General features: G+C 38.1%; 3 protein-coding genes across 4 annotated transcripts; 2 read left to right on the top strand and 1 right to left on the bottom strand.

Moving 5' to 3' along the window:
• Positions 1-227: 227 nt before the first annotated feature.
• LOC131367688 (MAP kinase-interacting serine/threonine-protein kinase 2-like) lies at positions 228-8,265 on the bottom strand. Its single transcript, XM_058413126.1, has 12 exons — positions 8,203-8,265; positions 7,472-7,570; positions 7,019-7,116; positions 5,865-5,944; positions 5,342-5,415; positions 5,147-5,251; positions 4,039-4,094; positions 3,788-3,883; positions 3,437-3,631; positions 2,488-2,652; positions 1,945-1,976; positions 228-1,582 (listed from the first exon to the last, which is right to left on the bottom strand). Exons 2-12 carry the CDS (start codon positions 7,551-7,553, stop codon positions 1,339-1,341), a joined length of 1,227 nt encoding a protein of 408 aa, XP_058269109.1. The 5' UTR covers positions 7,554-7,570; positions 8,203-8,265; the 3' UTR covers positions 228-1,338.
• Positions 8,266-14,524: 6,259 nt separating this feature from the next.
• Positions 14,525-18,379, top strand: LOC131368167 (tripartite motif-containing protein 16-like). Of its 2 annotated transcripts, none has more exons than XM_058414117.1 (5): positions 14,525-15,242; positions 16,678-16,767; positions 16,933-17,140; positions 17,674-17,736; positions 17,819-18,379. In XM_058414117.1, the coding sequence occupies exons 1-5, from the start codon at positions 14,553-14,555 to the stop codon at positions 18,340-18,342; spliced, it is 1,575 nt and encodes a 524-aa protein (XP_058270100.1). In that variant the 5' UTR covers positions 14,525-14,552; the 3' UTR covers positions 18,343-18,379. The 2 variants fall into 2 exon arrangements, with proteins under 2 accessions (XP_058270100.1, XP_058270099.1); XM_058414116.1 differs by having other exon boundaries at positions 16,678-16,845.
• A 1,568-nt stretch (positions 18,380-19,947) lies between these two features.
• On the top strand, positions 19,948-24,565 carry LOC131368174 (tripartite motif-containing protein 16-like). The gene is made up of 8 exons (XM_058414126.1): positions 19,948-20,392; positions 20,765-20,860; positions 20,962-21,195; positions 21,382-21,541; positions 21,804-21,863; positions 23,319-23,351; positions 23,596-23,655; positions 23,826-24,565. The coding sequence occupies exons 1-8, from the start codon at positions 20,012-20,014 to the stop codon at positions 24,350-24,352; spliced, it is 1,551 nt and encodes a 516-aa protein (XP_058270109.1). The 5' UTR covers positions 19,948-20,011; the 3' UTR covers positions 24,353-24,565.
• The last annotated feature ends 139 nt before the right edge of the window (positions 24,566-24,704 follow it).

Below are 24,704 nucleotides of genomic sequence, written 5' to 3'. Positions count from 1 at the left end.
ATTTTCCCTTTAACTGCAACCTAAAATATAGAAAATAGGCACTCATTATGTGCGACAGCTTTTTTGTTTTTTAAATAAAATAATTGGAAGACTCAGTTTGAACTGTTCCTGCTCTTTATTTGAAGAGTCACTGTGCAAAAATCACATTTCACCAAAAATCCAACAAATATTTGGTCCATTAATTTTGTGAAAAATAAAGTGTAAATATTGCATGATGTGCACAGCAGAGCATGAAGTACAATTCTTTAAAACTGGAAAAAAATTAAATAAATTCAACAAAAGGGAAAAAAAGTCTCTCCCAAAATAAATAAATAATAAAAAAAATTACCACAAATGAACACACACCATATAAGTGCCATTAATAAACAAGAGCCTTACTACAAAGACTTATTTACATGGTTATCATGTTCACTATGGTATAAATGCATAAAAATGTCAAAGGATGAAATTCTATAATGATAAAACATATCATGGAGCAGTGTGGAGCATCAGTAACTAAAAAACAGTTTGCTTGACAAAAAAAAAAATGAAAGAAAAAATAAACTGAAACAAAAGTCCACATCTCAGAGGTTTAGTCTCTTAACATCTCACACCAACTGATCATCATGATACTGTGATACTGTGGGTGAACTTTTGGGTTTTATATCACACAAACACTAGGAAATGTGGAAAAAATAAATAAATTCCTGTTTGTTCAACTGCTTAATTTTTAAAAAATATATTGTAGTAATGGAAACAGACAAAAAGAGACAGAAAAACTCAATTAAATAAAAAAAAGGCCTGTGAAACTGACAAAGTTAACAAAAAAAAAAACATTATAAAAATATAAAACATTTAAAAAGATAGTCTCAACCCAAAATGAGAACGTTCATCATGCGAAAAATAAAAATATATTTACATGCAAAAAGGTTTAGTGCTCTTTGGGTCAATAAAATTCCAGAAGTTCTGAGTTTCCTGCCTCCTGATGATAAAGAACACAGTAGTAGGTCTGATGTATTTACATCACTTTTCTCCTTTTTCTGAATATTAATCTAAAGGGAAAAAAATGTTAAAGATGGAAAAAATGTAAGAAATATTACAAAAATGAAATAAATAACGTGTCCTAATTAAACCAGAAAACAATCAGATATTTGTCTGAGGGATCAACATTCAAGTGTGTGCATATATGTGTGTGTAGGCTCACTGAATCAGAAAGCATAATTATTGCACATTCCTTCAGTCCGGCTTCCAAAGTCCATGCTTCCGGGGCAGTATGAGATTTCTGTTCTTTCCTATTATTAGCGGTGATGCATTCGGTCCGTCGACTTGTTTAACACACTGATGTTCAATGCAGAGATGTTAGGTGGCTCCTCCGACCGTGAGCAGAGGGCTGAGGAGATGACGGCTTCTCTCCCTGCGCCGCTGAGCCAGACGCGACAGACGCAGCGAGTTTGGAGACGCAGAACAGAACAAGGAGGAACCAAACCCAAAGCAGTTCCTGTCCTTCTCCTCAGACTTGTCGTTCACTTCCTGCTGGACCAGCTGACGGTTCACAGCTACCACCTGAGCCGCAAAGGTGGCGAGGTCCTGGACACTGGATCCCCTGAGAGAGGAAAAACAAGACCAAAGACAAGGACAGAAGATTTCTTTCAAATATTATATCCAAGTTCATGGGGATTTTTTACTGAAAATCTGATGAAAAGGAATCAAATTTAAAAAGGCTTTAAAATTAATAGATAAATATTAAAAGTGAGTTTTGTATGGAACATATAACAGTGTTGATGAACCCTGGATAAAACCCAAATCCTCTGTTATTCATAAATTGGTGAGCGGACCAAGAGGTGAACCCTCTGGGACCCCGTGGTGAGTTCCTGTGACAATCCTCTCTCCGTAATAGAGCAGCTTTTATTAATGAGTAGAAACAACCCATTAAAAAGAATATAAAATTCCAGGACATGAACTCACCCTGAACGTAGTGTGGATGCGTTTTGAGCATGCTGGGAGAATCGAAAGAAAAGAAAGAGGCAATTAGACCTCAAAACAGATCAACAGTAATGATTGCAATTTAGCAGCATGCTGTTCTTATTAACATTAATACGGCTAAATATGAGGTTAAATATGAGGCAAAACAAGCATTTGTACATTCAGTGTAAGAAAAATAAAAACAACTAAATAAAACCTGGAGCTATTGATCTGTTAATCAACACACAAAGCTTTTGTAGCTAGCTTCTAAACAAGCTAATGTTTGAAAATGACTACAAATTATTCAAAATGAAGGACACACTGGCTAATCGTATCTAGCTAGCATTTCAACATGCTTAATAAACTTCGATGACTGTCTTCTACACTCCGTGCGAATCTCAGTAGTTTGAAATTAGCATAGTGACGGCATCAACATTACAAACAAGCTAATACGGGGCCCAAACACTCCTGAGGTCCACATTTCCAGCCCCACAGCATGTATTTATCCAAACGAGGTAAATGAGTGACTGGACGGTGGCGTCGTACCCCCTGTACCCACGGGTGCTGGAGGACCTGCTCCGCACTGAGCCGCTGTTTAGCGTCACGCACTAAGAGTTTGCAGACAAGATCTTTAGCTTCAGCAGACACGTGAGCCCAGTCCTTCTCAGGAAACTCGTACTTTCCTTCCTGAATGTTCTCAAATAGCATGATCTGGGTGGGAAAACAAGAGAACACAGTTAATTGGCATAGAGAAGGACGTCTCAGCCCCAGACGTCACTCCCACGGACTACTGGCTGAACGAATGGTGCGTACACAACACAAAAATTGGACACTTTAGGAGTCAACTGATTGGTTGGATTTCCAGGTAGACTTGCGTCACATTTTTAACAATCCTCCTAGAAACAAAACAGTTGTGACAGATGTACTTCTCTCATGGCAGAAGGAAGCCATGGTGTTTACAGCTGTGACAGTGAGGGCTTATGAGGATCAGATAAACACTGCATTTTTCAAATCATGTGAAGTTTACAGACTCATTCATCTGCACGAATTTCTTAAATAAACGATTTCTGGTCACACATCGGACTACTTTTGTGAAAATCTACTTTTTCACGTCTCTAAACATGACACTGAACAAAACAAACTGTGACTGGTTGATTTATATGTTAGTCAGATGTCCTCTTTTGGGCGGTTCCTTGGCCAATAAAAGCTGCCACAGAGTCCAGACCTTCTGCTCTCAATCTGAAGCTCTGACTAGATCTAATGGGACATGTTACTACCTTTTTTTTTTTTTAATTACGCTATAGCAGCTAGAAACAGTCTGAAGATCAGGCTATGTGAGACTACAGTGAGATTATTGCTGTACTACAGAAGTGATATTGAATTCTGGATTTTGACTGGTCAGAATGTGCTGATGAATTCTCTCAATGTTCTTCAAGCTAGAAACATGCTGTTATAGGAACTCCACTTCATCAGACCAGTTTGTGTTTGGACCCACCTGGCACTGGCGGCACGGTTCCCCCTGATCCCAGCCACACCCGGTCCCACAGTGACCGGTGAACGGAGGAGATCCACTGAGCAGGATGTAGAGGACAACGCCGAGACTCCACAGATCACAGCGTTTATCATAAACTCCAAACTCCTCGTTGAACACCTCCACCACCTCGGGGGCCATGTACTCGGCCGAGCCGCACTGAAACACAGCATACAGGAAAACACCTTTCACATCTGTGAACAAAATAAACTTTAAGATTTCTCTCTCTCTCGCTCCCTTGCATGTCTCTCACTCCCTCCCTTGTTCTCCCTTCCACTCTCTCCCTCGCTTTGTCTCTGTGTGTTCAGCACTTACCGGTGTGAGTAGCTGTGGACTGGAGATCAGGTCAGTGTTGCTGCTCAGCTTCATCCCACTGCCCAGGTCAAAATCACAGATCTTCACTGGACACATCTGCAGACACACAGGACAAGGAATCAGCTGCTAACGTTTAACAAAAATCACTGAAAAACACACCAGAATGACCAAACACCTCCAAAATATTTCATTCTAAACGTATTCGATGTGTCTGAAAGAGTGAGAGTGTGTGCATATTAATACACACTCACCCTGTCACTGTGCTCACAGAGGATATTCTCTGGCTTCAGGTCTCTATGTGCCATTCCTATATCACACAGTCACATGACTAACATTACCAACATTTCATAAATAAATAAAGTCCAGTCGATTGTCCAGGATCTGCTAAGAGTCTCAGGTTCACGTCTTTAGCTTTGTCTTGGAACTACAAGATTAAAATAGCTAACAAATAATGGCTGCTAATGACTTCTAATCTCCGCCCCCTAGTTTTAGGCCACACCTCCCAACTGTGGACTAACACTAAATGACTAGAGAAAAAAAAAAAAGAGACATTTGGTGAACTACACTAAACTGGTGGCAATAAGCTTCCATTAATTGTTAGCATTGTTAGCCGTGTTGGTTCAGTGGCAAGCTAAAGAACCAAAACATGTCTTAACTATAAAGCTAATAATAATAAATAAATGCTAAAAGTAGTAAATAATTGTAAAGTAAAAACAAATTAAAAATACAATAATAAAAATAAAATTAAATAAAAATGCATTAACATCTATAAATGAATAAGTAAAATAATTTCATTTATTACATTTATTCATTTATTACATTTATTGCATTTGTATTACATTTGTTGTATTTGTAGCAACTATTTTAATAAAACATAATAGTAAAATAAAATAAAACATTTAATATAAGTTTAATGAATTTTATTTCTTTTAGTAAGCATATGTTTTTATATATAAATAAAAATAAGAATAAAATCAATAAAAAAATGGAATAATCAATAAACGCATTTATTTTAAGCAACCATTTCCTAATTCTGGTAAATTAATAAAAGTAAATTAAATAAAAAAAAAAAAAAAAAAAAAGAGAACCAAACCTAATTTTAAAAAAATACAATAAAAAGCTAATAAAAATAAAATAATAAATTTCATTTAATTTTACTATCCATTTTATCCAGGTCAGGAAAACAAAAACGTTTTATTAAAATGAAAAACAAGCAACAAATAAAAGGAAAGAAAGAAAAAGCTTTAGAAGCTTTAAGAAAAAGTATTTTCTTTTATTCTTTTCCCCAGACTGAGCTCCAGCGTGTGTCAGACCTCAGAATCGTTCAGCTCGTGCTGTGAATCAGATCCGCTGACTGACCTTTACTGTGCAGGAAGTGTAAAGCGCTGGCGATGTCCTGCACCACAGCGCTGACTTCCTGTTCACTAAAACGCTGCCTTCTGTGGATGTGAGTCAACAGTGAACCTGAAAAAACACCCACACGCACAAATCAAGTGAAAATAATCTTTAAGACTGAGATGGGCATCAAAATGAGGACGAAGCAGACGGATGAACCTCCTCTAAGCTTCTCGAACACCAAGTAGAATCTGTCATCTTCTTCAAAAAACTCCACCAGCTCCAGAATGTTCCTGCAAAAAAAAGGAAATAAGTCACTTACTCACATTGTACAGTCACAGCAGACGTAAACACGCTTCCTCACATGAAGAAAATTTTACCACTTGTAGTTAATAAGAACAAAACAATAAAAGAAAACAACATCTCTGTCCTGAAGATATGAAAAACCTGAAGCTACAAATACACACTGGATACAACTGAAGCTACAAATACAACTACACTGGAGACTCCTTCCATGAAATCTGTGTCTTCTTGCAAACAATGACATGTGAAGGAGCTGTTGCTATGGAAACAGTAACACCTGAACGAGTGCATTAATATAAACCTGCACTAAGGATTAGTTTTCTAGAACAGAAGCTCTGACAACACCTTCTGACCAATCAGAGTCCTGAATTTAACACAGCTGTCGTGTACAGTAATGTAAGAAATGGTGTGTGTGTGTGAGAATGAGAGCGATAGATACCTGTGGCCTTGGCACTGATAGAGAATCTCCACCTCTCTAAAAACACGACTTCTGCTCAGGCCCGGCCTCTTCTTGATAATCTAGCACACAACACACAGAGAGAGAGAGAGAGAGACACAGAGAAATAAACTTTACCTGGCCTTAAAATTAAGTGCAAAGACCAGATTTTTATAAATCGCCAGAAATTTCCACAGAATCCCCTTAAAAATAAAAACCTTAAACACGCGTGTTCAGCAGAAACGTCTTCAAGTTTTTAATCTATAATTGTGTGGAATTGAGTGCAAAAGTTTGTATCCCTTCCGTAATTTCTGTATGAATAATGACGTATTCTTTACAATATACACTGATCAGGCATAACATGATAATATTGTATTGGTCCCACATTTTGCTCCCAAAACAGCCCTGACCAGTCGAGGCATGGACTCCACTAGATCCCTTGAAGGTGTGCTGTGGTATCTGGCACCAAGATGTTACCAGCAGATCCTTTATGTCCTGTATGTTACCATGGAGGCCCACCTCGCAACTTACAGGACTTAAAGGATACTTTTGATAGATACTGACCACTGCAGACCAGGAACACCCCACAAGAGCTGCAGTTTTGGAGATGCTCTGATCCAGTGGTCTAGCCATCACAATTTGGTCCTTCATCAAACTCGCTCAAATCCTTACACTTGTCCATTTTTCCTGCTTCTAACATCAACTTTGAGGACAAAATGTTGACTTGCTGCCTAATATATCCCACCCACTAACAGGTGCCATGATGAGGAGATACTCAGTCTAATTCACGGCACCTGGCACTGGTCATAATGTTATGCCTGATCTGTGTATATATAAATAATTACTGTTTTTTTAACAAAATGTCTTAATATCAGGTAAAGCAGTATAAACAATGTTTGAACCTCCCTAGAGTTTATATTAATTACAGTATATTCCATTCAAAAGAAAAAATGAATAGAAAAATAAACACAAACTAGCAGGGTGCACAAACTTTTGCATTTAAGCCTAAGCATGAATTAGATTAGCTATTCTTCACAATTTGCTTGACAGATTATAAATGAACTCCCTTTTCATTTTTCCCATATTAATGCCTTCTGCCATCAGTCCTCAAACCTTTTCCTTCTGGTCATCATCCATCTTCCCCACAGTGAGCTCACCTTCACTGCATACTCGGTCCTCGTGCTCAGACGGACACACGACTGCACGACTGCGTACGCTCCTTCTCCCAAAACCTCGTCCTGGAGTCTGTAAACATCTGAATACAACAAGGAAAAGCTTGAAGAGGATTCATTGGAGTGTAACAAAGTTAATGCATTATTATTTCTAAACATATTCTGCTAAAAATACTACAAATATAATAAATACAACATAATTTATATATAATTTATAACAGGCTAAAGTGATTCACTTTCCTGTATTTTAGCTCATTTGTTTGACTCCGAATGTGTTAGAAAATATATAATCGTTATTAAAATGGCTTCTGTGCTTTTCTGCCCTCTGGTGGTTCCACGGCAAATTACAACAAAAACACGTCCAGGTGGAGTTTTCCTTTAATGGCTTAAATAAACGTACTGCTATGTAAAAATCCCTGAAATAAACCAGCAGCTTGCCTTCAAATCGTCTGCTGAAGCTATCCGTCGCTCTGCATCTCCTTTTCTTCTTGTTCCTCCTCTTAAAGTCAGGGAGGTCCATGAGTTCATGCAAAATGGCTGAAGAACAGAAAAGAAAATCTTTACTTCAGTGCAGAGTAAAAAACTAAAAAAAAAAAAAAAACCAACTAAAGTACCAGCTTTACTAAAAACGTTTGAACATGATGTGTAAAATCAAAGAAACAGTTTACAAAGTTAACTTTAAAAAGAAACCCGAGCAGAATTTAACAGATCATACAATTTTAGACGTGATTTGTCGCCGCCCGGTGGATCACAGCGGTACTGCACATTGACATTTTATTAAATTGTAAAAAAGATAAAAAAAAAATAGCCTGGAATTTTAAATGTCAGAATGTAAATATTATGGAATATTTTCAAACAAACAAAATATCAGGAGGGGATTTTGAGGGAAACCAGTTAGCTTGTAAGTATAGAAACGCCATGTGAGAGAAAATAAATCTCAACTAAGAGTACTTATGATCAGTTTGGTTATTAGGTCGAGCTGCAATGACCAATTATTAAACATCCTGATAATTTATCTATAACAACAACAACAAACCCGCAGTATTTTATTCCTGGGATTTTAAATGAGAAATTTTCCCAATTAAGCCTAATTTACTGCACTGTGACTCTTACACAGGCAATATTCAGTTTATTAAAACTATTATCTACTAATTATTACACAGTCTTACCCACTTAACGTTTTAATCAGTTAAACTCCACCGTTCAAATATCTTTACCCCAGTTTAATCCCGTTTAATTAAGCTACTCTTTACTCCTGAAACAAAACAATCGAAGCACCGAGAAAAGCGGGCCGTGTCTGGATTTATAACCTTTCCTACTAAAGCCCCGCCTACTCTCTATCCCGCCTAATCTTCTATCCAATTAAATCAGGAGCTGAGAAACTTGAACTTGACTTTCCAACGTTTATTCAAAAAATAAAAAATAAAAAATTAACTCGCGGGGGTAATCGATTCATCCTGATTCATGAGTCGAAACTTTTGCTTGCGTTCACCTAGATGATTCGTTCAGTGACCGAGTCCGTAGGTTACATCATTACACCAGTAGGTGGCAACAGTGAGAATCTTTTTAGATATTATGAGACACGATCGTTTCAGTCACCCAGTAGGTTCATTTTCAAATAAAAAATGGTTAAATTTCGCATGTTAAATTTACAAAGAGAAAGTCTGATGAATTTTATTTTCAAATAAGACATTTCAGTCAGAGCAGGCTCATTTTGAGAGAGAGAGAGAGAGAGAGAGAGAGAGAGGCAGCTATTTGGATCCAAAGCTTTAAAACTGAGACGATTCCTTTTTAATGAAGTGGATTAAGCCAGTTTATTGGCTCTCTTGTAATGGAATACCTTTGTTTCTTTCATCTTTTTTAAAACTCTCTCTCTCTTGCTCCCTCTCTCTCTCTCTCTCTCTCTCTCTCTCTCTCTCTCTCTCTCTGTCTCTGTCTGTCTGTCTTTAATGATTTTGAAGCACCTCAAACCATATTCTTCTTTCTCAGTGTCTCAAGCTTTATGGATCTATTTCAGTTAAATGATTTGGTTAGTTTTTTATGTTTACATATAATGCAAAAGATGTATCACATACACTGAAATGCTGGAAATCTTAATCTCACACTGAATTACCTCAGATGGGATGAAACAGAATTAAGCACATCTGATTCACTGAATAGAGGAGTGAATTCTTCTTGTTGCAGAATGATGCACTGATTCAACACTAACTGAACAACAGAAAATTAAATCTCTGTGTCTACCAAAATATTCAGTAGTTTAAAAACTAAAATAATACTAAAAAGTAATAACGAGTGGCTCATCCATGACCAAAAGACTCACTGACTCATGCACTGATCCACTGAATGACTGAAAAGTGAAGCCTGGTGATGTCTGAAAGATTCACTGATTCACTGATCCGCTGAAAAAAAGTACTGATTAGCACGATCAAATTAGCCAAAACGTGTTTCAAAATGTACACTATATTGCCAAAAGTATTCACTCACCCATCCAAATAATCAGAATCAGGTGTTCCAATCACTTCCATGGCCACAGGTGTATAAAATCAAGCACCTAGGCATGCAGACTGTTTTTACAAACATTTGTGAAAGAATGGGTCGCTCTCAGGAGCTCAGTGAATTCCAGCGTGGAACTGTGATAGGATGCCACCTGTGCAACAAATCCAGTCGTGAAATTTCCTCGCTCCTAAATATTCCACAGTCAACTGTCAGCTGTATTATAAGAACGTGGAAGTGTTTGGGAACGACAGCAACTCAGCCACGAAGTGGTAGGCCACGTAAACTGACGGAGCGGGGTCAGCGGATGCTGAGGCGCATAGTGCGAAGAGGTCGCCAACTTTCTGCAGAGTCAATCGCTACAGACCTCCAAACTTCATGTGGCCTTCAGATTAGCTCAAGAACAGTGCGCAGAGAGCTTCATGGAATGGGTTTCCATGGCCGAGCAGCTGCATCCAAGCCATACATCACCAAGTGCAATGCAAAGCGTCGGATGCAGTGTTGTAAAGCACGCCGCCACTGGACTCTAGAGCAGTGGAGACGCGTTCTCTGGAGTGACGAATCGCGCTTCTCCATCTGGCAATCTGATGGATGAGTCTGGGTTTGGCGGTTGCCAGGAGAACGGTACTTGTCTGACTGCATTGTGCCAAGTGTAAAGTTTGGTGGAGGGGGGATTATGGTGTGGGGTTGTTTTTCAGGAGCTGGGCTTGGCCCCTTAGTTCCAGTGAAAGGAACTCTGAATGCTTCAGCATACCAAGACATTTTGGACAATTCCATGCTCCCAACTTTGTGGGAACAGTTTGGAGCTGGCCCCTTCCTCTTCCAACATGACTGTGCACCAGTGCACAAAGCAAGGTCCATAAAGACATGGATGACAGAGTCTGGTGTGGAGGAACTTGACTGGCCTGCACAGAGTCCTGACCTCAACCCGATAGAACACCTTTGGGATGAATTAGAGCGGAGACTGAGAGCCAGGCCTTCTCATCCAACATCAGTGTGTGACCTCACAAATGTGCTTCTGGAAGAATGGTCAAAAATTCCCATAAACACACTCCTAAACCTTGTGGACAGCCTTCCCAGAAGAGTTGAAGCTGTTATAGCTGCAAAGGGTGGACCGACGTCATATTGAACCCTATGGATTAGGAATGGGATGTCACTTAAGTTCATATGCGAGTCAAGGTAGGTGAGCAAATACTTTTGGCAATATAGTGTACATCCGTAGAAATTATTTGCTGAACAAGAAATGAGTCAATCTGGGTTAATGAAGAAACACTCAATGATACAAGAGTTCACAAGTAAGAAATGAATCTTGATCAAAAGATTCCCTGATTTGAACACTGATTCATTGAATAACAGAAGAGCAAATCTCAGCCATGAACAAAAGATCAAAGATTTAAAGGCTGGTCGGCTGACTGACAGCAAAGGGAATTTCGCTCATACCTAAACGATTCACTGATTACCAAAAGATTCTCTGATTCAAACAATGATTCTATGAATCAGATTGCTATGAAGTGTAAGTAGCTAACAGGTAATGGAAACTTATAGCCTCCAGGTTTAGCATCATGTACTGAAATTGTATTGTGTAAATGAAAAACATTTCATTTTTAGTCAAGCTTAAGTCAAAATACTTGTCTGTCTGATCATTTTTAAATCACACACACAAGTGAGTACACACACACACACACACACACACACGTTTCATTCCTAGCAAGAGGAGGCAAGCAGTGATTTTAGCTTGAGGCACATTTCACACACAGCCAGGTGTGTGTACATCACAGAACTGTAAAAAAGGCTGTGTAATTATTTTAGCAAGAAGTTGCTGACAGCAAATGTCTCACGCATTGTCTCACGCAAACATCTCAGCAAATGTCTCACGCATCACTTAAGCTGCTAATAAAGATGTGTGTTCATTGATTCAAACTGACTAATGATACTTTTCATCTCAAACACACCGAAACTTTCTCTGTGCATCTGGCGGAATAAACAGGAAAGGTTCTGAAGTGTCATAGCCGCACACCGGACTGTAAAATACACTCTAAGATTTATAGAGCAAACATTTATGTGTCCTGGTTAATAAATCACAAATGTTTGTGACAGGAAAGGTTCTGAAGTGTCATAGCCGCACACCGGACTGTAAAATACACTCTAAGATTTATAGAGCAAACATTTATGTGTCCTGGTTAATAAATCACAAATGTTTCTTAGATAAGGGGAGTTTCCTGAGTTGAAAAAGCCAGGAATGTTCTTTGCACTACAGAGCGAACGTTGTGGAGGTGTGCTGAAAACAGCAGACGTTTTTTAACCAGTGGTGTGATGATACATTACAGTAAAATACAGTGATAATAAACTTTCTGTTCATATTTATCTGTTTTTCTGTTATACTTTTAACACCATGCTGTAGTGACAGAGATAATGTTAGAATGGCAAAATGTTTCTATGTGCCATGTGTCATTTGAAATCTGTAAAACTTCTAAAAATCTAAATAACTCTAATAACATAATCAGTATTATGACAAAGATACATTCTTGCTATAGGGTCCTATTCTGTCCTTTTTCTCGTTCTTTTTAAAATAAAAGTTCCACATGAAACAAAAACAACAAAACAGCTCATCATTATCGAAGTTCATCACTAGCTACAGAGCACAGCATTTTTAATTTGTTAAATTTCTTTAGTATTTGCTTGTTTCCTTTTTTGTTTCAAAATTTTATTTTCAGATTTATAGAATTATTTTGCTCCACTGTGGTTTGGTTATTAACCTGGCAACTTTTTGTACATTTTCTGATTATATAAGTCTTTATTTTTATTTTAAAAAGCCTGTATGTTGCGTTTATGTGTTCACTAATATTCAGAATCAGGAGGTTTACCATTCTCGTTCTGACTTAAAGTAAAGTGCAGATTCATTCAATATGTCCATCTAGTGACATGCTCCTTCCTCAACAGCCTTTATCAAGCAGAAAAAAAGCTGCTAAAGGTTTACATTTGTGGGACTTAAGTGAATGCAGAACGTGAGTCAGTACATGGAAGAGAACGAGAACATTTCATTCACATAACAAGATTCGTTAACGATAATCTCATTAATAAAACAGTATTTTTCTTTGGAGCTTTTTTCCTTAAAGAACCCCACAGACCAGTTACACTGCAATAAAAGCCATTATATTTCACCCCTTCTAAATGCCAGGGGTGTTCATGCTCACACAGGCAAACACCCCATGTACTCCTTCTTGCCTTATACACATTCAACATTTTTCTTCAGCTGTCTCTGTTAAAACTTTGCACACATTACATGAACAATACAGCACTTTACAGTGAACAAGAAGAAAAATACCCTAACACACTGAGACAAGCTGCATACGTAATCAATGTAGACAGCATCATCTTGCTGCAGAGACTGCATTTATATTTCCGGCATTTAGCAGACGCCCTTATTCCTTTGCTTTTTAAAATACAATACATTGAAGGCAAAACACTGCAGCCAAAGGACATGTACATGCAAACAGGAATCACTTAGCAAACAGATAATTTGCACATTCTTTGAACATTCTGCTTATTCCATTCATATCTATTCTATTATTGCTTATTTTTATTCTGTTTTAATTAGTGGTGCTTGCTATGCAAAGCATCACTATTACTATTCCTCATACTTATTATTATTATTATAATTCTTCTTCTTCTTCTTCTTCTTCTGTACAAATTTTGTCCGCTAACTAGTCCCGCACCGTTTGTCGTAGACCCACGAATGAGGTGTCAAATCATGCGGCTTGTTCGGGAAAGATGTGCTATGACTTTTATAAGCGATCGGAATTCCGGTATTACCGGTACGGAAACTCAAAGTGGAATTTTTTCCCATAGACCTCCATTATAAATGGTGGAGTGTTCCAAAAGTTTTGACATCACAAAAGTATTGGCACCCTATGTTATATGCTCATGTTAAGGCTAATGATAAGGTTAATGCTAATGCTACCGCTAATGCTAACGCTAAGGCTAGCGCTAATGCTAACGTTGATGCTAATGCTAACATTAATGCTAACGCTAATGCTAACGCTAATGTTGATACTAATGCTAACGATAATGCTAATGTTGATGCTAATGCTAACGCTAATGCTAATGTCAATGCAAACGCTAATGCTAACATTAATGCTAATGCTAATGCTAACGTTGATGCTAATGTTACTGCAACATACACGTGATATATCAAACTGCTCAGCAAAAAGAGGGGAAGTGCGTGACATGTCCAGTTATTTCCTCCATGAACTCGGGGACGAGTTTTGCCACGGCAAGCACCACTCACATTTTCTTCAGGAAATTTACATGTCTAGTTTTTATATATTGTTTAATTGATAGTCTATTTTATATTATATTTTGTATTTTATTCTGATATTCATTTTATTTTAGATTCCTCTTTTTGTCTAGTGTATTTATTATATTTTATATTCTAGATTTACATTTTATTTAAATTGTATTTCTTAAATTTTATATCAATCAAAATCAAAAGGCAACCATGAGGCATATTTCTACATTTGGGCTTTTTGTAATGGCTCATCTGACATTTTATGTGAAATATTTTGGTGAAGTCATAGATATTCTTGCCAGCAGTTTCCTTGACACGCTGCAGTGATGGCAGACATCTGCAGATACAGAACTACGGAAGGAAACACAAAAGCCTCAGGAAACCATCGTTTTAAATTAGATTGTTGTAGCTTACTTTCGGTCAGATGCATTTTTAAAGGTTTTATAAACAAAGATGAGTCCCTCTTTGTTGTCAGTGTCACAACAATGATGTCCTGCAAACACTCTAGCAATGAGGTAAAAACACACTTATTGTATTGATTATATTATGTGAAAATACTACTGGTAATGCCTTGAGATAGAGGAAAAAAGTTTGAGACAATTTGATGTTCACTTTATTACAATGATAAATGTGTGCAACTGTGTGGTTGAGTTTCCTGTCAAAGGGTTAAAGATAGAACCTCCTCTTATTTAAAAGCCACTCCTATCTGGTTGCCACAGTGTAAATACCTCAGAGAACATGAATCTCATTTCTGAGAAAACGAAAACCCAGGGTGCCGTTCAGTGTACAGACGTTCTCTGTCTCTCTATCTCTCTCACTCTCTGTCTCTCTTTTTCTCTCTGTGACTGTAGAAAAATGGCAGGGGCCAGTACTTTACTATCTCATGATCTGTATAACTGTCCACTGTGTCAGAAACTCCTGAAGGATCCAGTGACTATTCCCTGTGGACGCAGTTTCTGTATGGAGTGTATTGTTCGTTTCTGGAATGATGACGATCAGAGGTGTGTTTACATCTGTCCCCAGTGTGAAGAGCCTTTCACTCCAAAGCCTTCTTTAAACAGGAACAACAACCTGAATAAAAAGGTGGAGGAACTGAAGAAGTCTAAACATCCAGCTGCTTCTTCTGCTCACTGTTATGCTGGACCTGGAGATGTGGAGTGTGATTCCTGCACCGGGAGAAAATGCAAAGCTGTCATCTCCTGTCTGGATTGTCAGGCCTCCTATTGTAAATATCATCTTAACCCACACTTTCAGTCTCCTGACTATAAGAAGCACAAGATAGTTGAGGCCTGTGCAAAGCTCCAAGAGAAGATCGACTCTGAACATGGTAAAGTGATGGAGATCTACTGTCGTACTGACCAGAGTATGATGGATAAACACAAAGGTCATAATACCGTTGCAACTAAAGCAGAGAGAACTGAAAAACAGGTGAGAACTTGATATCATTATAATTTTTCAGTGAAGCCAAAAGGTTGTTAGTAAGGAAGTGATATACTGGTCAAACCAATCAGTCCAGTTTACCAACTAACACAGAAACAAACTTGCAATGTTTTTATTTAGAAGAGCAGTAAGGCCTTTGGAGTAATATCAAATATATCTATCTGATCTGCTGCACAAAGCAGCCAGGCGACGTAGCAACAAAAAATCTGAAGTCAGTCCTAAGGACTAAGTACAACATAAACAGCTACATCAGACCACTGAAGCTCACACCAAGAGCTAACATGATAGCCAGTAGAATTCACAAGGTTCCCCTTCTCCTCAGACTTTTAAAAATAAAAACTTATGAAACTTATCTCATGGCCTGTGTGTGTGTGTGTGTGTGTGTGTGTAAGGCATACCGCTTCAGGTTAACTGTTCTCCAGGAACAAAGCATGCTCAGTCTGTTAATTTGTTCCTCTTTCACACATAAAGGGCTACCTTCGATGTACGTATTCTAAAATTAAAGCTGTGTCCGACGTCCAAATATTTACGTACGTGACACTTAAATAAAATCTTATTGACAGAAATAAAACAAAATACTTCCAAATTAAAATCTGCATTGTGATATAAACATCAACAGTAGCATATAGTTTCACTATGTGTGTGTGTGTGTTTTAGTTGGCTTTAAATTAATGAATACCTGGGACACTTTAACAAGCTCTTCATTCATAGTTTTATCCTTTTATTTTTTCCAATTACCTCATTCCCCCAACTTTTTTCTTTTCTCTTAGAGATTCTTCCCATCAAAGTCCTTCAGAATCTTCTCATTAAAAAAAATAAAATAAAATAAATTTTATATATATATATATATATATATATATATATATATATATATATATATATATATATATATATATATATATATAATTAAGAAAAATAATCACACAAAGAGCTTTATGTATGCATGTGATGTTTACACTTCACCTGCAATAATGAATGGAAGAATGATTTAGTTTAATGTTCAATATACTGACATAGACAGATAAAATAACTGTAACTGTGTGCAACACATACGGAGCTGACTGTATACTCTGTAAAGATCAAAAGTTAAACAGGATCTTGGTCTGGATGTAGTAACCTGAATCTCTGCACCACATATTATACAGAACACACAGACTAGACTAGACTTCTGGTGTGGCCTTTCTGTTGAGAGTTTATTTTATAGAGAGTTTATTTTTATATTTATTTATTTGTTTGTTTGTTTTTTGTTACAATTCTTCAGACTAAACTTCAGACTAGTGATTAAAACATTTATTCTATTTGATTTAGGTAAGATTTTATTTTAGTTCACAATATAATTTTATAGCTTTAAATGTTTCACTCCAGTTATTACTGACATTATTATTAATGCAGAAATAATGAAATGTGTTTTATTTGGTCTCAGAATGAGCTAAAGGAGGAGCAGATGAAATCCCAGCAGAGGATCCAGGAGAAGCAGAAGGCAGCGCAGGATCTGAAAAAGACTGTGGACAAAGTCAGGAGGAAACACACACACACACCCCTCCTAAAAGCTCATTACAGCAAGAAGAAATGTTCCTGTCTGAGATCACAAGTGTGTCTTTGGTCTGATTCAGTCTGAGATTCATTCGTTCCTCTCCTACACTTTTCTCCTTCTCTATGATGTGTTTCCTCTCTGTAGAGTTTCCCGTCTCTCTGTGTCTCTCCTGGATGTGAAGACTCACCCAGCTTCACTGTCAATCAACATGTCTCATTTGATGGAGTGAGGAAATCTCTCTCAGATCTGAAAGAACGAGTCTGTGAGAAGGAATTCAACAAAATCCAGCCAGATGTATTAGATCAGCATCACAGTAAAGAGAAACATACCATTCATAGAACAGAAATGAAAAGTAAGCAGGAAGAAGAAAAATCATAATCAAATAATAAAATCCTAATGTGAAATATTATCTGAATTTTTAAATCAGAATGAATTTATTTAAAAAGATGAAGTCTCATTCACTCTCAGTTTTATGAACTCAAAATGTGAGTGTGAATGAGAAGCAATTTTGCCTTAACCTTTGTATTTTTTACATTTTAATAATGAATAATTTTATTTATGGAACTTAGTATTTTATTTGAAAGGTCTAGCACAACTCCATTTATTAGCATTATCTTTGTAAATTATGTGAAAATAAATTCACTAGACAAAGAAAATTAACCATGAATCCACTTTAAATGTACCAAATATTAGGAACAACAACCGAATCGTTAATCACTACAAAAAAATGTCATCTTATCAGAGATTCACCTCTGAAAAATGATTGGTTTTTAAGGTGTGACTTATTTGTAACTTGAAATGCTGCACAGTTGGACATTTACATTCCTCACAATTTAAATTATTTCCAAGTCTTTTTTTGCCTCAATTTTGTCTGTTTCTCCACAGCTGCAGCAGATCAGATGATTTCATCTTCAGAAGCAGAGAACAGGAGAGAATTTTTTTTGCAGTGTAGGTTTACAACACACACAAACACACACACATTATAAATCCTGCGATTAACATCTAACCTGTGGATATTTTATTGCTTTAGGTTTCTGTTATCTGACTCTGGATCCAAACACAGTACATCGTCGACTCATTCTGTCTGAGAAGAACAGAGTGGTGACACGGAGTAAGACAGAGCAGCCATACTCTTATCATCTAGAGAGATTTGACTCTCACACCCAGGTGTTGTGTAAGGAGAGTGTGTGTGGAAGCTGTTACTGGGAGGTGGAATGGAGCGGCAGTGTGTCCATATCAGTCTCATATAAAGGGATCATCAGAAAAGGAAACGCTAATGAGTGTTTGTTTGGATACAATAGTCAGTCCTGGAATCTGGGGTGTTCTACTTCCTCTCTCTCTTTCTGGCACAACAACATTGAGACTAAGCTCCGAGGTCCAGCATCCTCCAGAATAGGAGTGTATGTGGATCACAGTGCAGGAACTCTGTCCTTCTACAGCGTCTCTGACACGATGAGACTCCTCCACAGAGTCCACACCACATTCACTCGGCCTCTATATGCCGGATTCCGGTTATGGTATAACTCAACTGTTAGGTTATGTGATTCAACATGAAATGTTAGTAAAAGTGTTTATTAAAATTATAACTGAGGTGTGAGATTTCATTTCTCCCTGAGCTACACTGGCCATTTTGTGTGAAGATGTTTCTAAAAAATTCTTTGGCTGTGGTAAAGATTCTAGAAATGATAAAACTGGTGCTGATGGAAACACAGCCTACTGTGAGCTAAACCCGTTTTTGTGCCTTCACCACCAAATGTTTAAGGAATTACGATTTCTGGTTTGTCCATCCAGTCAACATCTCAAGAAGGTCCAGGTGTCATTTGCGAAGCAGGATAAAAGTCACAGCTAGATCAAATCAATGAAATAGTAATCAATAATAAATAAATTTCATGGACACTTTACACCTTTAACATATAGACTCTACTGGGGTGGCCCCCACTAGTGGTGTCTGAAGTGATGAAGGCTCTGGAAGGTCAGGGTTCAAGCCCCAGCACCACCAAAATGCTGCTGTTAGACCCCTGAGCAATGTCCTTAATCCTCTCTGCTCCAAGGGTGCTGTATCATGGCTGACCCTGTGCTCTGACCCCAACTTCCAAAGCTGGGAAGAATAACATCCGCTGCTTAGTCTTTCATTTGTTAATTTGATTGTTCCCAAAATGTAGGATAATTTATTAAAAAAATATCAGAAATAAAGGAGATTTGAGTTGAATGAAGGAAACAACAGGACCAAACTGGAAACAGAAAACCAATACAAAGAAGAAATGCAGCTGCTAACCTGGGAGCCAAAACCAGCAAAACGAAAATATTTTCTCATGTGTCAGGTTCAATCTCGCTATACTGGTGAACCCTTAGACAATTAATTAGACAGGTTACTTTTCATGACCTGAGAATCGCAATGCATTCAAAAGACTGATCTGACCATCAAGCTCTTTGACCTTTCTAACTTCATTTCATTTGTTCCCCCTGTGGATCGGCTTCACAACGACGACCTCCTTATGAAGCTGCTTTGCTCGTTTTAAATTTTACTTTTGTTGCTATATTTGGTTCAGATACATTTCTGATTTTTGAACAGAAAAATGTCAGATTTTTCTTGATTGATTCCTAACAGTGATTATGCTGTCAGTTACTTTATGCTCACCAACATTCCAGCGATGATGCAAAAACACAATCAATGCAAAGATTTTTGTAATTCATTTATTTAGAATCTTAAAACACCTTGCTTAAACAGCTTGAACTCCTTCACTCTTATAGCCAAATAAAGCCTAATAAAATTTATAGAAAGTTCTACTTGTAAAAAAAAAAAAAAGACCTTTAAACAGACTACATTTTTTGATGACTATTTACACATGATTTTGTATCATATTTGATTCATCAGGCACACAGGATGATCTACTGACCTCAACAATGTTTATTTTACAACAAAAACAAAGACTGTTCATTGTATTTGGAACATTTCAAACATTTCCTTTGGTTTGCTCCTTTTTATGTTTGCCTTTTTATGTTTACCCAAAAAACCCCAACACTTTCTAAACGTTCTATTTCTCAAATTTCAAATTGTATACAACACGATTTTCAGGAAAGCAACTAGGGTACAACTGGTATTGTAGAGTTAAAGCCTGTCTCTTTAAAACCACACCCACTCACTCCTACATATTATAACCAAAAGAAGCAGGAAGCTCATTTCAGAGTAAACAAAACTCAAAAGACTCACACTGTTCTGTGGATGGACACGATGGCTAAAGCGGTTAAGAACCAGAAGACTCAACCACAGGCTGCTTCTCCTGCTCACTGTTACACTGGACCTGGAGATGTGGAGTGTGATTCCTGCATTGGGAGAAAACGCAAAGCTGTTCATTCCTGTCTGGTTTGCTTGGCTTCTTATTGTGAAGATCATCTTCAACCTCACTATCAGTCTCCTGCCTTCAAGAGGCACAAATTAGTCAAAGCCGGGGCAGAGCTCCAAGATAAGATCTGCTCTGAACATGACAGACTGAAGGAGATCTACTGTCATACTGACCAAAGCTTCATCTGCTACTTGTGTATGATGGATAAACACAAAGGTCATGATACTGTTGCAGCTAAAGCAAGGAGAAGTGAAAAACAGGTGAGAACTGGACAATATTTTAATTTTTCATGTCAATTTCTAGTGTAGCTGATTTTATTCATTTTATGTGATTATTATACACTGTGAAATGAAATGTTAAATGGTTGCTGGTCAGAAGTGTTAATCCGGTCAGACCGCACAGTCAACATCCAGCATTACTGGTATAACACTATCCAGGTAAAACAGTGTAGACACATGAATGGGGAAGTGCTAGAACAGGGTTAATACAGTGTTTACATTAGAAACAGTTTGTTTAGTTGGGTTGATTTCTAGTGCACTGTAATGTGGGTATATTTAGATTTAGTTATTACTTGGAAAAAAAAAAAAGCCACAAAAAGCCACACATAATGAATGTGTTTTATTTTGTCTCAGAATGAGTTAAAGGAGGAGCAGATGAAATCCCAGCAGAGGATCCAGGAGAAGCAGAAGAAGGTGCAGGAGCTGAAACAGACTGTGGACATTATTAAGGTGAGGAGGAAACCGAGAGATTCGTCTAAACACTCACAAATTATAGTGACTGTAAGAGAAAGAGTTGATCTTTAAATGGATGTGTGTGTGTCTACTTACAGATGCGTTCACAGGCAGCAGTAGGTGACAGTGAGAGGATCTTTACTGAGCTGATCAGCTCCATGGAGAAAAAGCGCTCGGAGGTGAAGAAGCTGATCAGAACTCAGGAGAAAGCTGAAGTGAGTCAAACTGAACGACTCCTGAATCAACTGGAGCAGGAGATTGCTGATCTTAAGAGGAGAGTCACTGAGCTGGAGGAGCTTTCACAAACACCCGATGACATCCATTTCCTCCAGGTAACTCTCACTGTCTGATCTACAGAGGGCGCTGTTCCTCACAAAGTTTCCTCCTGAAAGCTCATTACAGCAAGAAGAAATGTTCCTGTCTGAGATCACAAGTGTGTCTTTGGTCTGATTCAGTCTGAGATTCATTCGTTCCTCTCCTACACTTTTCTCCTTCTCTATGATGTTTCCTCTCTGTAGAGTTTCCCGTCTCTCTGTGTCTCTCCTGGATGTGAAGACTCACCCAGCTTCACTGTCAATCAACATCTCTCATTTGATGGAGTGAGGAAATCTCTCTCAGATCTGAAAGAACGAGTCGAGCAAATCTGTGAGGAGGAATTCAAGAAAATTAGACCACAAGGTAAAGGTAAAATATTGTTTCTGTATCACAGTAAAGAGAGCCATGAAATTCAACAATAATCAGGAACTTGTAATGTGTAAGCAGGAATAGGACTGCATAATTAGATAGAGATAGAATTCTAGAATAATTTACCAGAATAATCAACAGAACTTCATCAAACTCTAATTAAACATGATACCTTAGATTAAAATCTGGAAAGATGCCACACTGAGTTTCAAGCTTTTTTATTTTTTATTTTTCTGCTTCCATTTTGTCTCCACAGCTGCAGCAGCTCAGATGATTTTACCCTCAGAACCAAAGATCAACAAACGCAATCTGCAATGTAGGTATACAAAACACACTGTTTAACCTAAAGATCATATATATATATATATATATATATATATATATATAAAAAACACACACAAAAACTAGTCAGTATCTGGTGTGACCACCATTTGCCTCGTGCAGTGCAACACATCTTCACATAGAGTTGATCAGGTTGTTGATTGTGGCCTGTGGAATGTTGGTCCACTCCTCTTCAATGGCTGTGCGAAGTTGCTGGATATTGGCAGGAACTGGAACCTGCTGTCTTATATGCCAATCTAGGGCATCCCAAACATGCTCAATGAGTGACATGTCCGGTGAGTATGCTGGCCATGCAAGAACTGGGATGTTTTCAGCTTCCAGGAATTGTGTACAGATCCTTGCAACATGGCGCCATGCATTATCATGCTGCAACATGAGGTGATGGTCGTGGATGAATGGCACAACAATGGGCCTCAGGATCTCGTCACAGTATCTCTGTGCATTCAAAATGCCATCAATAAAATGCACCTGTGTTCGTTGTCCATAACATGGGCCTGCCCATACCATAACCCCACCGCCACCATGGGCCACTTGACCCACAACGTTGACATCAGCAAACCGCTCACCCACACGACACCATACACGCTGTCTGCCATCTGCCCTGTACAGTGAAAACCGGGATTCATCCGTGAAGAGAACACCTCTCCAAAGTGCCAGACGCCATCGAATGTGAGCATTTGCCCACTGAAGTCGGTTACGACGACGAACTGCAGTCAGGTCGAGACCCCGATGAGGGCGACGAGCATACAGATGAGCGTCCCTGAGACGGTTTCTGACAGTTTGTGTAGAAATTCTTTGGTTATGCAAATCGATTGTTGCAGCAGCTGTCTGGGTGACTGGTCTCAGACGATCTTGGAGGTGAAGATGCTGGATGTGGAGGTCCTGGGCTGGTGTGGTTACACATGGTCTGCGGTTGTGAGGCCGGTTGGATGTACTGCCAAATTCTCTGAAACGCCTTTGGAGACGGCTTATGGTAGAGAAATGAACATTCAATTCACGGGCAACAGCGCTGGTGGACATTCCTACAGTCATCATGCCAATTGCACGCTCCCTCAAAACTTGCCACATCTGTGGCATTGTGCTGTGTGATAAAACTGCACATTTTAGAGTGGTCCTTTTATTGTGGTCAGCCTAAGGCACACCTGTACAATAATCATGCTGTCTAATCAGCATCTTGATATGCCACTCCTGTGAGGTGGATGGATTACCTCGGCAAAGGAGAAGTGCTCACTAACACAGATTTAGACAGATTTGTGGACAATATTTGAGAGAAATAGGCCTTTTGTGTACATAGAAAAAGTCTTAGATCTTTGAGTTCAGCTCATGAAAAATGGGGGCAAAAACAAAAGTGTTGCGTTTATAATTTTATTCAATGTATTTTATGATTGTACCTGATGACTGATGTTGGGTAATATTTTTTTACATTAAGATTTGAAACAACAAGTTGAGGAAGTCTTACAAGGTAAGAAGCAAACATTTGTTATACATCATAACAGAAATAAGAAGGAAGCGAGTAACAAGACTGAATAAAATTACATCAAGATAAATTTAGCAGACAAACAATGAAACTTAATCAAAAAATCACAAACTAATCTTACATGTTTTGTAAAATCATTGTTAATGCATTAAAATTGGACAGATGCATGACAGAAAATCTGACATTATTATAATTTTTCCAACTCCATTTTACCTCTTTGTCTCCACAGCTGCAGCAGTTCAGAAGATTTTACCCTCAGAACCAAAGAGCAGAGATGATTTTTTGCAGTGTAGGTGTACAAAACACACACACACACACACAGATTGTTAAATGTATGTATTGTTTATCTAAATCTGATAGAGCAGCATTAGGAGGATAGAAACACAGACAGGTGTCTCACACACACTTATTATAAATCCTGTGATTAACATCTAACCTGTGGACATTTTATTACTTTAGATTTCCATTATCTGACTCTGGATCCAAACACAGAACATCCTAATCTCATTCTGTCTGAGAAGAACAGAGTGGTGACACTCAGCAAGACACAACAACAATACTCTGATCATCCAGAGAGATTTGACTCCTGGACTCAGGTGTTGTGTAAGGAGAGTGTGTGTGGACGCTGTTACTGGGAGGTGGAGAGGAGCGGTGATGTGTTCATATCAGTCTCATATAAAGAGATCAGCAGGAAAGGACGGGGTTATGAGTGTGGGTTTGGATTCAACAGTCAGTCCTGGAGTCTGGAGTGTTCTTCTTCCTCTGTCTTTTTCCGGCACAACAAAATTAAGACTGTGCTCCGAGGTCCAGCATCCTCCAGAATAGGAGTGTATGTGGATCACAGTGCAAGAACTCTGTCCTTCTACAGCGTCACTGACACGATGAGGCTCCTCCACAGAGTCCACACCACATTCACTCAGCCTCTATACGCTGGGATTAGGATACAGAGTTATGATTTACCAGTTTCTTTGTGTGATCAAAAATAAAATGTTTGTAAATGTGTTGAATGTAATTAAATCTACAGGCTACAGCTATAGTGGCATTGCTGTGTCTAGAAACTTTAACACTAAACAATTATAAATATATTTCTATTCACAAATAAGTTACATAAATAATCTTTTATCACAGAATGGAGGATGTTTGTAGAACAATGAAATGTTATTAAACCGACTCCTTTTACACGATTTATTATAGTGATATGAAAACTCTTCTACGTTTCCCAAGAAAAATGTGTGTATTTTGTGTTTCTTCAGAAATAAAATTTTCTCAGACTGCTGCATTTTTCTGTGTTTCGCTGCCGGTAGACTTTATATGAAAAAAGACTACAGTGAATATAGA

This window comes from Hemibagrus wyckioides, linkage group LG17 (assembly GCF_019097595.1).
Source record: "Hemibagrus wyckioides isolate EC202008001 linkage group LG17, SWU_Hwy_1.0, whole genome shotgun sequence".
In the NCBI taxonomy this organism is placed as follows: Eukaryota; Metazoa; Chordata; class Actinopteri; order Siluriformes; family Bagridae; genus Hemibagrus; species Hemibagrus wyckioides.
Note: the sequence above shows the minus strand (reverse complement) of the source record. Positions and strands in the feature narration are given on the sequence as shown.

Excerpts from the sequence above, each read along its gene's own strand:
- LOC131367688 (XM_058413126.1), bottom strand. The coding sequence starts at position 7,553 with ATGGACCTCCCTGACTTTAAGAGGAGGAACAAGAAGAAAAGGAGATGC. Across the intron at positions 5,416-5,864 it reads TATCAGTGCCAAGGCCACAG|GAACATTCTGGAGCTGGTGG; the intron begins GTATCTATCGCT and ends TTTTTTTTGCAG. Across the intron at positions 3,884-4,038 it reads TCTGTGAGCACAGTGACAGG|ATGTGTCCAGTGAAGATCTG; the intron begins GTGAGTGTGTAT and ends GTGTGTCTGCAG.
- LOC131368167 (XM_058414116.1), top strand. The coding sequence starts at position 14,553 with ATGAATCTCATTTCTGAGAAAACGAAAACCCAGGGTGCCGTTCAGTGT. Across the intron at positions 15,243-16,677 it reads CAGAGAGAACTGAAAAACAG|AATGAGCTAAAGGAGGAGCA; the intron begins GTGAGAACTTGA and ends ATTTGGTCTCAG. Across the intron at positions 17,141-17,673 it reads TCATAGAACAGAAATGAAAA|CTGCAGCAGATCAGATGATT; the intron begins GTAAGCAGGAAG and ends GTTTCTCCACAG.
- LOC131368174 (XM_058414126.1), top strand. The coding sequence starts at position 20,012 with ATGGACACGATGGCTAAAGCGGTTAAGAACCAGAAGACTCAACCACAG. Across the intron at positions 21,196-21,381 it reads ATGACATCCATTTCCTCCAG|AGTTTCCCGTCTCTCTGTGT; the intron begins GTAACTCTCACT and ends TCCTCTCTGTAG. Across the intron at positions 23,352-23,595 it reads AGTTGAGGAAGTCTTACAAG|CTGCAGCAGTTCAGAAGATT; the intron begins GTAAGAAGCAAA and ends TTGTCTCCACAG.